We start from the raw sequence: 15,633 nt of genomic DNA on the forward strand, positions 1-15,633 counted from the left end.
CTACTGAGCTAGAGAGATGGGTCCGTTCGGCACTGTCAGATGAAATTGCCCACATGTCAGGACTAATTCATCCTGCTTTCCATGGAGAATCCTGTTTTTGGTAAGCAATCTAATTTTCAAAGATGCCGAAAAATAACTGTCAATGTCCTTATCCATAGAGGCTGCAGCACAGTTGTGATTTGGGTAGCTTTATGCTCGAGCTGAAGACTATTTTGGTAAGTAATAAATGTGCTAAGAGATCATTGCACTATTAGATTTCACTTTTATCCCATTGCTTGCATTTTCATGGTTATGGTTAATGAAACTGCTACAGAACAGTCCTCTTAACAATTTTTTTAAATGATTTTTCACTATTTTGTAGTGCAAAAAAAGTACTCCAATATGTTTGCATTTAGTTGAAATTGTATTTCAAACTTATTTCCTCTGCACTCAGGCAGGCCAGTCCACACCAGTGGGTTATGCACTCCTACCAGCAGATGGAGATGGAGTATAGCTGACTCTCTGACGTCAGACAATTTGGGCTTGCCCAGATATCAGCCTGCCACTATTCTCCACCTCTAGCAGATGGTGGACATGCATCTCCCTAGTGGGGATTGCTTGTGATTTAAAAAAATAAATGAATAAGGAGAAGAAAAATAGGAGAAAATAGAAGATTTAGATGCCCTGCTTGAGCTCCTGAGATGACACCCATTTAGTTCCTCCCTCTGTTGAGCGATTCAAGTCTGGGAGCTTGACCTGGCAAAGGCTTTATAAAAAATAAATAAATCAGTGTTGCTCAACAGTAAAGGCTTGTGCCCTCTCCTCCTGTAGCCAGTGACCCAATTATGCTGTCAGCCAGGGAGGACTAAACTCAGGTGTGTGGGTTCTCCCCCCCCCCCCCCCCCCCCCCCCCCCCAATTACATGTGTTCCTAGACGTCTCTTACCCCCCTTTTCCCCCTCTCACTTCTTTGGGGAATTAGTGTAAAGTAGAGGGGGCTTGAGTTTGGCAGGTTGAGCAGCTTTTGAACTAGGCCCCACTTCTCCGACTTGGTTCGGCAGCAGCGTGGTAGGCTGCGGTGGCAGATTTTTTTCTCGCAAGAATAGGCGAGTGTGTGCATTCTTGCGCAGCGGTGACCTGATGTGGGCGTGCACATGCCCATGTACTTGTGCACGTAAAGCGAAGGCCTAGATTTGAGCACATATTTGCACATGGGGATACTTGTGGGTGTAGCCTGCAACGCAGTTTTGGGCATATGTTTGCACATGTACTCCTGGGCGTGGTTTGTGCAGGAGGCTGCCTAGAGCTGAGTGCAGGAAAGCCATGGTGCCGGGGGCGGAAATGTCAAAGGGCCTTGCTATATGTGAGGCTTGCCGTATAAGGGCAATTGAGCCATCACTTTCTTTAAGTCTGTGTCTGCACTGTTTAGATTTTCTTGGCAATTTGGCTGCTACAGATGTTGGAACATCCCCTCAGGCTATGGTGGCTCCGGAGGGGAGTGGGGTGGAAGTTGAGACAGCAGACAGGTCCCCTCGCACTTTGTTCCCATAAGAACATAAGATATGTCATACTGGGTCAAACCAAGGGTCTGTCAATCTCAGTATCCTGTTTCCAACAGTGGCAAATCCTAGTCGCAAGTACCCAAACATTAGATCATTTGCAGCTATTGCTTATTAATTACCATCATAGCAGTTTATGGATTTATCCTCTAGGAATTTATCCAAAACTTTTTTTTAAGCCCAGTTACACAAACTGCGGTAACCACATCCTCTGGCAATTAATTCCAGAGCTTAAATATGCACTGAGTGAAAGAATTCTTTGATTTGTTTTAAATGAGCTACTTGCTAACTTCATGGAGTGCCCCCTGGTCCTTCTATTATCTGAGAGACTAAATAACAGATTTACATTAACTTGTTCAAGTCCTTTCATGATTTCGTAGACTTCTGTCATATCCCCCCTAGTCTCTTCTCCAAAACTGAACAGTCCTACTTCTTTAGCCTTTCCTCATAGGGCTGCCGTTCCATGCTCCTTACCATTTTGGTCGCCCCTTCTCTTCACTTTATCCAGTGCAGCTATATCTTTTTTGAGATATGGTGACCAGAATTGCACATAGTATTCAAGGTGCAGTCTCACCATGGAGCGATAAGAGACATTATGACATCCTCCATTATTTTCCATTCCCTTCTTAATTCCTAACATTCTGTTTGCTTTTTTGATTGCCTCAGCCCACTGGGCCGACTATTTCAATGTATTATCCACTATGACGCCTAGATCTCTTTCCTGAGTGGTAACTCCTAAGATAGAACCTAACATTATGTAACTACAGCAAGGGTTGTTATTCCCTATATGCATCACTTTGCACTGTCCACATTAAATTTAATCTGCCATTTGGAAGCTCAATTTTCTAGTTTAGCAAGGTGTTCCTGCAATTCATCAGAATCCACTTGAGATTTAACTACTCTGCATAATTTTGTGACATCTGCACATTTGATCACCTCACTCATTGTACCCCTTTCCGTATCATTTATAAATATATTAAAAAGCACCAGTCCAAGTACAGATCCCTGAGGCACTCCACTGTTTTACCTTTTTTCACAGTGAAAACTGACCATTTAATCCTACTGTTTCTCTGTACGTACCCGGATCAGTCCAGACTGTGGGTTGAGCCTCCTTTCCAGCAGGTGGAGACAGACTAAAACTGAAAGGATATCCTATATGAGGACAGAGCCTATCCTATACCCTTCAGTATTCGTCTGTCTCCCAGCAGGTGCAGCAGCTCACCCTTCGTTCTCTGCTTTAGGCTGGTCAGCCTTTTCCTTCTTCTTTTCCTTACGGATCAAGCAAGTACTTATTCCTTAGGGATTTATGTGGTTTTTTCTTCCTGTTACAATAAAATTGGAAGGTTAGAAAGTCTGCAGAATTTTTCTTCAGGAGACTGCTCAGTCTCCTGGCTTTTGCCGGACTCAGGGGGGGGCTTGGCCCCTTGTGCAGTGCATAGCCTGTGTCCGTTATCGCTTCCAGGTGTGGGGACAGAGTCTGTCCAGGTCTCGTCTCTTTCCCCCCCCCCCCCCCCCCCCCCCCGGCTGCCGAAGGGTCTTAAATTTATGCTGCTGTGCTCAGTTTAAAAAAAAAAAAAAATTTCCAGAGACACAGAAACAGGTTAAGTTTAAAAGTATTTCCAGTACTTTTAATACTTTCCTACAGCAGCGGACCAATATTATTTCACTTTGTTCCTCACCTGGGCTTGAACCGGCAGCCAGACAAGCAGGAGTCAGCAGGATCCCCCCTGCTTCACTCCGGGCTTCCAGGCAGTCAATCAAATTTTTTTCTCTGCAGCTTGTTTTCTTCAGACGGCTCTCTTTGCCGCGGCAGGCAGCCTGCCCTTTCTCTGCAGCCCCCTTCAAATGTTTTGTGAAGGGGCTTCTTCTCTGCCTCCCTGCCGGGTGGGGAAGGTCCCCCCTTGGCAGGGCAGGCAAATTTAGCCCGGGGATCGACTCCCCAAAGCTTGGCCAGGCCGTTCCCGGGTCGGGAAAGCTCGGGAATGGTGGCCATTTTGGATTTATCTGCTCCGTTTTCGGAGCTCCCTGGGGCTGGGGGGCCGATTTTTTTTTTTTTGTAGCTACCCCCCGATTTGAGCCCCGCGGCCCCCCAGAATGGGTTCTCTGTCACCCTCTCGCCTCCCCCACCCGGGGCTTCCAGGGCTCGTTTTTTCACTAGTTGTGCCCTCCTCCTCCGCAGATCCTCTTTAGCTAGCCTGCAGGAGGCGGGGGAAGGCCCCCCCTTGACCCCCCCCCCCAACAAAAAATAAAATAAAAAAAATTTCCCCGCTCCGCGCCATTGAAGTTTAGGCCGGCTGCGGAGCCCCCGGGGTTCCTTGGGGCACGGGTGGTTCTGGGGTGCCCCCTCTTCCCCCGGTCTCCCAAGTGGCTCCGGTACCCCCCCGGATCCTGCCGCCAATCCGGATGCGAAGATAACCCTTCCCTCCCCTAGAGAGGGACGTCCCCAGGGTCTTATGGGGCACCCTTACGGCCCCACGGATATGGACCCGGTCCTGGCGGGAATCAGGGATCCAGAAAGCGCCTTCCCCTTTCCTCCCCCGCACAAGTTGTTGCGCCTGCGGGCATAGCAGGCGGGCCGTGCCCTGGACAAGCTCCCCCTCCCAGAGGTATGCTTAGATTAAAAAAAAAAAAAAAATATATATATATATTATTATCCCTCCGTGGACTACCTTTTGCGGGCACGATACAGGAGGTTTTCCTGGCTTCCAAAACGCCCAGGTCCGCATGCTCGAGGCTCATGTGAAGCGCAATTTCGATGTTCTGGCGCTGGGGGTGCGTGCGGCTCTTTGCAGCACTCTCATGCTGCGGGCAGGTCTCAGGAGAGTTTAACAGTTGCTCTGCACCTGGGACCTCCAGTGGGCAGAGGCTGCGCATACGACCTTCTCCGCGTCCAGACAACAGTGATGGCCTCGGCGATGTCCGCCAAATGTCTCCTCTGGCTGTGCCATTGGTCGGCCGATCCGTCCTCCAAATCCCGGTGGGGCACGTTGCCGTTCTAAGGTAAGCTGCTCTTTCGCAAGGACCTTCAGAAGCTATGGATTCTTAGGGAAAGGTAAGTTCTGTAAGCTTCAGGAGGACCATCCGAAATCATCCCGTCCCTCTCGTACATGTTGTCGAGGCCGGAAACGGTATACCCCACGCGAGCAGGGTGACTCTTCCTGGGGTTTTCCTTCTTGCTCGCAGTCTTGGTCCCAGCCTTTTCGTGGGGGCCAGCCCACGCACTCCATCCTTACACCTGCCGCACAACAAAGTTCGCTGGACTTGTTCCTCGGCTCCTTCCTAGGCGGTCACTTTTCTCTGTTTTTTCGTGGAATGGGTTACAATCATTCCAGACCAGTGGGTCTTCGACGTTCTTAGAGTTGGGTATGCTTTCGCTTTGCTCGAGATTTTCGGGATCCTTTTTTCTATTTTCCCCGTGCGGTCGGTCCCAGTTACAAGCGGTGGAGCACACCCCTGCCAGGCTTCTGTGTCTGGGTCAGGTGATCCCGGTTCCTGCCAGCTTACTTGCCGCAGGCCAGTTTTCTATTTGCTTTGTCGTTCTCCAACAGGACGGGTATACTTCCGATTTTCGACCTTAAACGAGTCAACCGGGCTTTTAAGATCCAGTTTTTTCCACATGGAAACTTTGCGAGCGGTCCTCGTGCCATTTTCTCCCCGGAGAGTTCCTCGCCTCACTCGCTTTGACTGCGGAGTCTTCCCATTTTCTGATTCATCGCGGCACCGTAGTCTCTTCACGTTCGCCGAGACTTTCAGTTCAGGGTCCTTCCTTTTGTTTTCGCGACGACGCCTCGCACCTCCTCCGAAGTCAATGGTGGTGGTACCGGCAGCTCTCCGCCAGGAAGGTATCCTTGTTCTCCCCTACCTGGACGTCTGGCTCGTCAGGGCCAAGGCACTGCTCCTTGCCGACAGGCAGTGGATCGCGTATTAGCTCTTCTCGCGTCTCTCGGGTGCGTGCTGGATTCTCCAAGAGCAACCTTCAGCCCTCCCAGGATTTTGGGTTCCTGGGAGCACACTTTGACACCCGGATGGGCAAGGTCCTCTTGCCCCGCGCGCGGGCTCTCAAGTTCGACTAGATTCAGAGTCGTATCTTGCTGCCTTCTCCGACGGTTTGTGCCTACTGGTAGGTTTTGGACTCCTTGGCTCCTGCCATTGACATCGGCCCTTGGGCTCTTGCAATTATGCGCCCATTCCAGACAGCTTTGCTGTCCCGCTGGCAGCCAGTGGTGGCACAGTTTCACACAGTCCTTCCGTTTTTGGACTCTACCGTTGCCACCTTGCAGGGTGTTTTTTCCCTTCCTCTTTGCTACAGGGAATTCCTCTCCAACTCCCTCAGTGAACGATAGTAGCCACAGATACCAGTCTCTTGGGTCTGCCTCTCCCAGTACGCCCAGAGGATCTGGTCAGCGGCTCAGTCTCGCTGGCACATCCTTCGGTTGGAGGCTCGGGCGGTGTTCCTAGCTCTCCTGGAATTTCTCCCTCTCATCCGTGCCAAGGCGATACGGGTCTTGTTCCGCCACGTTCACCACACTGGCTTACGTCACTCGCCAATGAGGTGCCCTCAGTCCGCTGATGGCCCGGGAAACCATCAGTCTCTTCACCGGGGCAGAGCGACATCTACAGTGCCCGGTGGCCTCCTACATCGCGGGCAAGGGGAATGTTCTGGCCGATTTTCGCAGTCGGCAGTCACTCGATCTGGGGGAGTGGGAACTCTCTGCAGCCATGCACCTCATCATCGGCAGGTGGTCCCCTCCCACCTGGACCTCATGGCGACCGTTTGCAATGCCAAGGCAAATTGGTTTTTCTGCCGCTGGAGGTGACACGGCTCGGAGGGCGTAGATACTCTGGCTCTCTCTTGGTCGACGGACGTCCCCCTGTACGTGCTCCCCCCGTGGCCCCTGGTCGGGAAAGTTCTCAGAAGAATAGAACTCCACCGGGGTCTCGTAGCCCTGGTAGCACCAGAGTGGACGCACAGGCCGTACTTTCGCTGTTTTTCTCAACCTAGCGCCGGACAGACCTCTACGGCTACTCCATCTTCCTCGGCTCCCTCGGCAGGGACCTGTATTTTTCGACCAGGCCGCTCGCTTCTGTCTAGCGGCCTGACTTTTGAACGGCGATGTCTAAGGCGCAAGGGCTATTAGGGGGAGGTCATTTCCATCTTGTTGCGGGCCCGGACACAGTCGACTTCCCTGGCGTACGTGCGTATCTGGAATGTGTTTGTCCGTTTGTGCGGAGTCTGGTTTCTCAGCGTACTCCGCCCCCTTCTCATCAGTCCTCTCTTCTCCAAGAAAGTCTCTCCGAGGGTCTTTCCTTCGTTCTCGGCGCATACAGGTCTACCCTCTCGGCTCTCTCCTGGGTCGGGTAGATGGTCATCACTGAGCGGGACACCCGGCTGTGCTTTGGTTCTTGAAGGGCATCAAGCATCTACGTCCACCTTCTCAGCCGCTTGCCGTTCATGGAATTTTAATCTGTTCTTTTGGGCCCTCTGCGCGGCTCTGTTCGAAACTCTCCATCGAGCTACCTTGAAAGCTCTTTTGCTTAAGGCTGTCTTTCTGGTTTCTATCTCCCCTGCTCGTTGGATCTCGGAGATCCAAGCGCTGTCCTGTCGGGAACCTTTTTTGCGATTTTCTGATTCCGGGGTTTCCCTCCTAACGGGCCCTTCCTTCTTAGTGTCTGTTCTTCTAACCTCCATGTCCACCAGTCGACAGAACTCCCTGTGTTTTTCCTGCGACTGGGGACGATCTCCGTAAACTTGATGCCATACGAGTTCTACTTCGCTACCTCCAGGTTTCCAATGACTTTTGTCTCGGACCATCTTTCTGTCCTCTGGAGTGGGCCCAATCGGGGTAAGCCGGCTTCTCAGACCATTATTGCACGGTAGTTGAAAGAAGCGATCTCCTCTGACTCTCTTTTTCAAGGTCGGGCTGTTCCCGAGGACCAAACGGCTCATTCACTGCGTTCTTGAGCTACTTCCTGGGCGAACGTTCAATCGGTCTCTCCGTAGGAGTTTTGCAGTGCCGCACTTGGACGTCCTTGTATATTTTTGATCGACGCTACCGCCTGGATGTGCAGGCACCACTTTTTGGTTCTTTTGGGCTCCAAGTGTCTCAATCCCACCCAGTTTAGGGAAGCTTTGGTACATCCCACAGTCTGGACTGATCCGGGTATGTACAGGGAAAGGAAAATTAGTTCTTACCTGTTAATTTTGTTCCTGTAGTACCACGGATCAGTCCAGGCGCCCTTCCCTGTTTGTCTCTTTCTGTCCTCTCGAAGCTTGTTCTTGCAGGTTGCAGATTTTAATACATCATTTTTGGGCAAGAATACTGAGCAAATACACCGGAAGCCTTGGTTGTCCAAGTACCAAGATATGCAAGAGCAGTTAGGCATAACATGTTTCATTCATTGTTTTTACAGTTGCTCCATTGAGCTTTATCGTTGCTTGCTTGATCCTACTCTGGTTTTGTTATTTTCTGCTTTGACAGTCGTTATACTGAAGGGTATAGGATAGGCTCTGTCCTCATTTAGGATATCCTTTCAGTTTTAGTCTGTCTCCACTTGCTGGAAAGGAGGCTCAACCCACAGTCTGGACTGATCCGAGGTACTACAGGAACGAAAATTAACAGGTAATAACTAATTTTCCTTTCCTGTTTTCTTACCAACTTACAATCCATAAAAGGACATCACCTCCTATCCTTTGACTTTTTAGTTTTTCTTAGAAGCCTCTCATGTGGGACTTTGTCAAACGCTTTCTGAAAATCCAGATACACCACATCTACCGATTCACCTTTATCCACTTGTTTATTCACCGCTTCAAAAAAATGTAGGAGATTTCTAAGGCAAGAATTCCCTTGGGTAAATCCATGTAGGCTGTGTCCCATCAAACCATGTCTATCTAAATGTTTTGTGATTTTATTCTTTATAACACTTTCCACGATTTTTCCTGGCACTGAAGTCAGGTTCCCTGGTCTGTAGTTTCCTGGATCACATCTGGATCCATTTTTAAATCTAGGGGTTACATTGGCCATCTTCCAATCTTCAGGTACATTGGACGATTTTAATGATAGGTTATACAGTTTTACTAATAGGTCTGAAATTTCAGTTTTTTAGTTCTTTCAGAACCCTGGGGTGTATACCATCTGGTCCAGGTGATTTACTACTCTTCATTTTGTCAATCAAGCCTTCCACATATTCCAGGTTCACCGTGATTTGGTTCAGTTGATCTGAATCATCACCTATGAAAACCTTCTCCGGAACGGGTGTCTCTCTGATATCCTCTTCAGTAAACACTGAAGCAAAGAAATTGTTTACATTTTCCACGATGACCTTATCTTATCTAAGTGTCCCTTTAATCCCTTGACCATTCTATGGTCCAGCCGACTCCCTTGCAGGCTTTCTGCTTTGGACATATTTTAAAAAATTTTTATTGTGAGTTTTTGCCTCTGTGGCCAAATTATTTTCAAATTTTCTCTTAGCCTGACTTATCAATGTTTAACTTGCCAATGCTTATGCTTAATCCTATTTTCTTCTGATGGGATGTTCTTCCAATTTTTGAATGGAAGATCTTTTGGCTAAAATAGCCTCTCTTACCTCATCTTTTAAACATGCTCTGAGGAAAGAGTCAGAGAATGTCATCTTTGGGCTTATGGGCCCTAGTATGGATCCAGCCTCCTCCTTGTGGGTGGAGTTTTTCCTGGGCCTGCAGAATTTTCTTCAGGGGCATCCAGCAGAGGCAAATCAGCCATCTAAGAGGGGTTCGCATACTCGGGGCTCCCACTTTTCAGCCACTGCAGGCAAGCTTCGCAGGGAAGCTGTCCCTGGAGATGTTCAGGGGAATGTGGATCATAAGTTGTATGACTCTGATGGGGACTTGGATTTCTCTCCTCTAAATGAGGGAGAAATTCCACTTGATTTAGTCATATTGGACTCTCATCTCTGTGAAAAAAAATGGAGTAGTTGCCGAGGCTGTTGACTCAGACCCTGAGGAATGCTATAGGTGTACAAAAGAGGGATTCTATATTGGTCGCCTTATGCAAAGCATCCTGTTTCTTTCCCCTCCTGGATCCCATTCAAGAGTTGATTGATCTTGAGTGGAGCGCCCTGAAGGCAAGTTTAAATGGGGATGGGGGGCATGCTTTAGTGGGTTTATATCCCTTGGATCCAAAGACAAGGGATCAGTTGCAATTCCTGAAGGATAGAAGGATTGATTCTATCCTTAATCAGGCCTTTGAAGCCATAGCAATGAATTGGCAGATTGCTTCTTGCTGCTTCCTGGTGGCTTGGGCTGGTTTGCGTGCGTCTCAGGAGATACAAGGAGCGGGGTCTAATGGCAGATCGGTGATGAAACCGGGGGGCCATATTCTTTGCTGATGTAGGCTATGACTTGTGTGAACAGCCGCTAGAGGGGTTGCTTCCGTGATTGCTGCTAGACGCCAGGTGAGGCTGCAAAATTGGTCAGCAGACACTATTTTCAGTCCAATCTCACAAGGTTTCCCTTTAAGGGTTCTCTTATTTGGCGGTGATTTGGAGAAAATGGCGACTAGCTAGGGGGAATCCAAGGTTCCTTGATTGCTGGAGTGCAAGAAGGCAGTGTCATGTTCTTTTGGGGCGAGAGGCCACTCCAGAGATTCCTGCCTGTTTCATCCTTACAGAGGAGCAACTACTCAAAGGTCTTGCCCATCAGAAGATCTCATAATGGCAATACAAATAGGGGAATTTCTCATGTCTTTCAACCTGACAGAGGCCTGTCTATATATTCCCATTCACCAAGAACTTTGTTTTCTGCGCTATGCATTTCTGGGATGTCGTCATGAATTTCAGGCCCTGCACTTCTGGCTAGCTATAGCACTCAGGACCTTCTCCAAGGTCATGGTGTTAGTAATGGTGTCTGTATGCAAGGAGCACTTTCTGGTCCATCCGTATCTGGACGACTGGTTGATTTGGGCCAAAGGTGCAGAGGAGAGTCACTTGGCATTTTGCAAGGTGATCTCCTTACTCCAGGAGCTAGGCTGGGTGATAAAATTCACCAAGCACAATTTAGTCATTTCAGATGCTAGAATATCTTGGCATGCAATTCGATACGGAGCAGGGCAGAGTATTTCTACCTGAGATTCGCATTCAGAAGTTAATTACTCAAGTTCAGATCCTAAGGACTATTCGCTTGACGGTGTGGTCTTATTTTGCAGGTCCTGGGATTGATGGCAGCCACATTGGGCATAGTCCCCTGGGCAAGAGTGCACACGTGGCCCCCTTCAGCGCACGATGCTCTCCCAGTGGAATTTACAGGCCCAAGAATACACAGTGAGACTCCACTTGCCATTGGAAGTGAGCATCCAGTTGCAGTGGTGGTTTCAAATGAATCATCTCGGGAAAGGTTTTTCCTTGGAGGCATCAGACTTGGTTAGTGGTCACAACAGATGTGAGCATTCTGGGTTGGGGGGGGGGGTTCGCTGTCAAGAGTTGGTGGTGCAAAGTTGCTGGAATGCTGAGGAGCGGCAGTGGACCATCAATTGGTTGGAAGTGCGTGCAGTTTGACTGGTCGTCTTGCGGTTCGATGAACAACTGGAAGTGTGAGTGGTAAGGATCATGTTGGACAATGCCACAATGGTAGCCTACATCAATCATCAAGGTGGAACCAGAAGCCACAGATGTCAGTGGAGGTAGATGCGCTCATGGTGTGGGCTGAACAGCTGCTCCAGAACATATCTGCCTCTCATGTTGCCTGGAGGACAGTGTAAGGACAGACTTCTTCAGCAGGAAGACCTTGGACCCAGGTGAGTGGGAGTTGGCAAACTAAGCCTTTCATTTCATAGTTAAGTGCTAGGCTCTCTCCCATACCTGGATTTACTGGCAACCTCTGGCAATGCAAAGGTATTCCGGTTCTTTAGTCGCAGAAGGGATACGAGAGTGCTGGGCATCGATGCTGTCATTCAGGTTTTGCCGTGAAGTGGGGTGTTTATTCCTTCTGCCATGGTCAATGTTAGGCAAGCTTATTCGGAAGATTGCAAGTCAGACTGAAATTGTATTTCTGGTGGCTCTGGATTGGCCCCGGAGGCCATGGTATGCCAATCTTCAGAGGCTATAGGTGGATAGTCCTCTCTGACTACCACTCAGGAAGGATCTATTGCATCAGGGGCCCATGTTGCATGGTGATCTGGGTCTTATGGTTTGACCCTTGATAGGCTCGGTTGCTGAAGCATGTTTAGTCTTCCACAGTGATTTCTACTTTGCTCCCAGCCAGGAAAATTTCTAAATCGCTAGCTTATGTTAGTGTTTGGAGAGTTTTCAAGAACTGGTGTGAAGAGTGAGGTTCTCTGCTCAAAGTTGAAATTCCACTGATATTGGAATTTTTGCAGGAAGGCTTGGTTAAAGGCTTGGCCCTTAACACTCTGAAGGTGCAGGTAGCAACTCTCGCTTACTATAGGAGCCGAGTCAACAGAACAACAGTTTCTTCTCATCCAGATGTATTTGGGATTTTGAAGGGAATTAAGCAAGTTCCTGATGCTTCTTTGGGACCTTAATCTGTTCTTGAGTTTTTTGGAGGGTCCTACGTTTCTGCCACTGCATTTTCTCTTCATGCCTGCTGACCTTGAAAACAGTTTTTCTTATGGCGATCTGTTTAGCATGATGGATTTCTGAGCTGCAAGCTCTTCCTTACTGTGAGCCATTTCTACAAATGACTCCGGGGGTGGTACAGCTTAGGACTGTACCTTACTTTTTGCCAAAAGTGGCTTTGAAGTTTCATTTGAATCAGTCTATTTCCCTGCCCACACTGGACAGGAATAGAGATGAGTGTGATTATCATCTGTTGCATGCCTTGGAAGTCAAGTGGCATCTGGTGCTGTGCTTGAAGATTACTCACTCTTTCAGGAAGTGTGATAGACCATGCTCCGTGGTTGGAGGTAAACAAAGTGAACTGGCGACACAGGCAACAATAGCCTGTTGGGTGAAAGAAATTATCACAGCTTTTTGAACACTTGCCCTTGCTCAATCCTCTATATACAGTACTGATAATTAACACTGTCTCTGCATCCAATAAACACATGAGAAGAATAGTAGTTTTCAACTTCTTTACTGATAGTTGATTAGATGACTGAATATTTACAGCTTCAAACTGTTTCTTGTTCATCAAATAAGACAGCCAAAAGATTTGCTCCTTCGTTAACAAAGTCTCTCCTTTTACTGGAAGCTTCTTCCCAATTACTCCAAATACTTCAGATTTATCACATTGAAGTTAATTCAATCCTCCTTTAACTCCTGATTTATTTTCCGAGCTCTTCCCACTGTAGGTGGTCAGAATATATTCTCAATAGTTTCAGTCCCAGTTTTAATGTATGCCCTAAATTCTTCTTAAATCCTTTAACTCCTTGGAAGCACCTGGTGGGCACCTTACTCTTCCTTTAGTTAATAGCAACAAAGTCCTTGTTACCTTTATTTTGTATCCTTTCATTTCCTTCCTTTATTGTCATTTAATGGGAATGAGATGTCATTCTTCTCAATGATTTGGTTACTGAGTCCTGGGTACCAAGGGCCATCAGCTCCCAGTGAAACAGAAATATTTTAAACCCAAAAAGAGGAGAAAACAAGCAGAAAGGGGGGGGGGGGGGGATAAACCTTTCTTGCCTCCAAACAGAGGAGATAGTGCAAAAAGACAGTTAATTCAAAATATACTTCTGTCTCTGTTTGTCCTCTGAAAAAGAGAGTGCACACTGTAAGTCTTCCTTTCCCTAAACCTATCCTCGAATACAGGGACACCCCAAACCATTGCAACAGGGGGACTGTCTCCCACAGGGAATTATCAAAAATTGGCTTAAGAGTCCAGTGCAAGCTTAAAGGCTGGATAGACAAGTCAATGGGAGGCCGACATCTAAAATGGAAAACTTCCTCACTCCTTTCCATAACTCAGGAAAGAATTAGCAAGCAGGGGACAAAGAGCTCCTGTCAGCTTGAAACTGTTACTAAAAATCCATGAGGACAGTTGGTGCATTGGGATTATAAACGGCTATCTGCTGTTCCCACATAGGGGAGCAAAGTCCAAACCACTCACTAATTTCTACACCGAACCTCCTCAATCAATTGGTACACTCCTTTTAGTTAGGGAAACCAGGTTCTCTACACTGAAAAGAAATATGAATAAAATAAATGTAACAAAACTGAATGTCATTACTCATATGGTCTTTATTTTCACAGGAAGCTGCTTTGAAGAACAAACGAGAACTGAATGCACCTCCGCCTCCACAGTATTATTCTTGTCTTGTCAAAGACATAGAAAATTTGGGCTGGGATAAGTATGTTTACATGTTTACTACTCTTTATGCTGATTAGGTACAGGGTCTGTTTTTAAAAAAAGGTATTTCTGTGTTGACAAGCAGGGCTAAAATGGCCATGAAACGTGGAGTGGTATTTTAAGAACATAAGAAATACCATATTAGGTCAGATCAAGGGTCCATCAAGCCCAGTATTCTGTCTAATGCAGTGGCCAATCCAAGTCAAAAGTACCTGGCAAATACCCAAAATTTAAATAAATCCCGATGCAAGCAGCAGTTTCTCTCTATTGATTAATTGCAGTTAATGGATTTCTCTAGGAACTTATCCAACTGTTTTTTAATCCCAGCTACACAAGCTGCATTAACCACATCTGGCAACGAATTACATATTTAATTGTGCATTGAGAGAATTTTCTCTGATTTGTTTTATGTGTAAACGGTTTTTATTGAGTTTTGCAAGAATAAATTAACAGACGTACTGAGGAATGCGTGTTACTGCAGCACCCCCCAGTTCAAACCAAGCTGACAAGTTATACAATACATACCCCTTCTTCCCCCAACTGTAACCCCTTCCCCTCCCCACCATCCCATGAGTCTCTGAACGAAAGCCTAGAGAGACATATGGAAACAAATGAGAAAAAACTACCATGCTTAGTGAAAAAGTAGTTAAACGTGCTACCAGACATCCCAACCCACGCACGACCAAGCATCATAACCCAGAGATGAAGGTATTCAGTCGTTGAGCAATCGACGGCGGGTCCGATGAGGAAGAGTCTGAATATAGGGCTCCCAAACAGCCAATAAAGTGAATAAAAAAGGTTTATCCCAGGACAAGCAGGATGCTAGTCCTCACATATGGGTGACGTCACCGGTGCCCAGCACGGGAAATCTTTCTGTCAAAGTTTCTAGAAACTTTTGACTGGCCCTGAGAGGCCACTGAGCATGCCCAGCATGCCATGATATTCTCTGCCACAGGTGTCTCACTTCAGTCTTCGCTTTTCCGCGCTGCTTCACGCATCGCGGGACAGGAGCCGTTGCGTTCTTCACGAAGTCTTTTCTGACTGAAAAGTTATATTTTTCGATATTCCTTGATATTCTCTCTCATAGAAGTCTCTCGGGGTTCTTTTTCACCTGCTGGTGAGTACCTCAACCTTGATATCTCATTTTTCAAAAAAATCCCTCCTCACGAATTCACATTCATCGACTGCCGTCGGTGACAAAATGGCGACGGGATTCAAAAAGTGCCCTGTTTGCAATAGAAATATGTCGATAACCGACCCATATTTGGAATGTGTCCTCTGCTTCGGTGAAAAACACGATGTGAGTACATGTCCCAAATGTGCAGAGATGACAGCAAAAGGGCGGAAGGCTAGGCAGGAAAAAATGGAACATTTGTTCCAGCTCCAACTAATTCCATCTCCTTCCAAGTCATCGAGGTCATCTCCGGCTGGAGCGACCAAAAGAGCCCTACTTAAAAAACCGCGTCCGGACGGATCCGGTGATCGCCTGTCCTCACCATCGTCCGTGCTGTCGTCGAAGCCAGCGGATTATCTAAAGTCCAAACATCGACATCGTCGTCCGTCATCCTCCACATCGATGTCCCAGGACGAGTCGATGGCAAAGTGGCACGGGACCAGGAAACACCGGCCCCTTCGGCGCCTGGGCCTTTATCTCCATCGCTCCCAGACACTCCTCACACCTCTTCGCAGGATGTCTCCTTAACGCCACCGCTTACAACTGCTCTGACTTCATCAGTTGTACAGCCGGAATTGTCTATTTTAATAAGACAAGCGGTCATCCAAGCTCTTAAAGAGCAAGCTGTTCCGGTGATTCTGC

The 15,633-nt window shown here is 47.6% G+C and overlaps 1 protein-coding gene across 3 annotated transcripts in view; it reads left to right on the forward strand.

Annotated features, from left to right (window-relative positions):
- FANCL (FA complementation group L) overlaps positions 1-15,633 on the forward strand; it is a 300,676-nt gene that overhangs the window by 54,995 nt on the left and 230,048 nt on the right. For all 3 annotated transcript variants that reach the window (XM_029593734.1, XM_029593737.1, XM_029593735.1), the window contains exons 4-5: positions 159-215; positions 13,721-13,818. In XM_029593734.1, the coding sequence (XP_029449594.1) occupies positions 159-215; positions 13,721-13,818 (155 nt within the window). The remainder of the gene's footprint in view (positions 1-158; positions 216-13,720; positions 13,819-15,633) is intronic.

Source organism: Rhinatrema bivittatum, chromosome 3 (genome assembly GCF_901001135.1).
Source record: "Rhinatrema bivittatum chromosome 3, aRhiBiv1.1, whole genome shotgun sequence".
NCBI lineage: Eukaryota > Metazoa > Chordata > Amphibia > Gymnophiona > Rhinatrematidae > Rhinatrema > Rhinatrema bivittatum.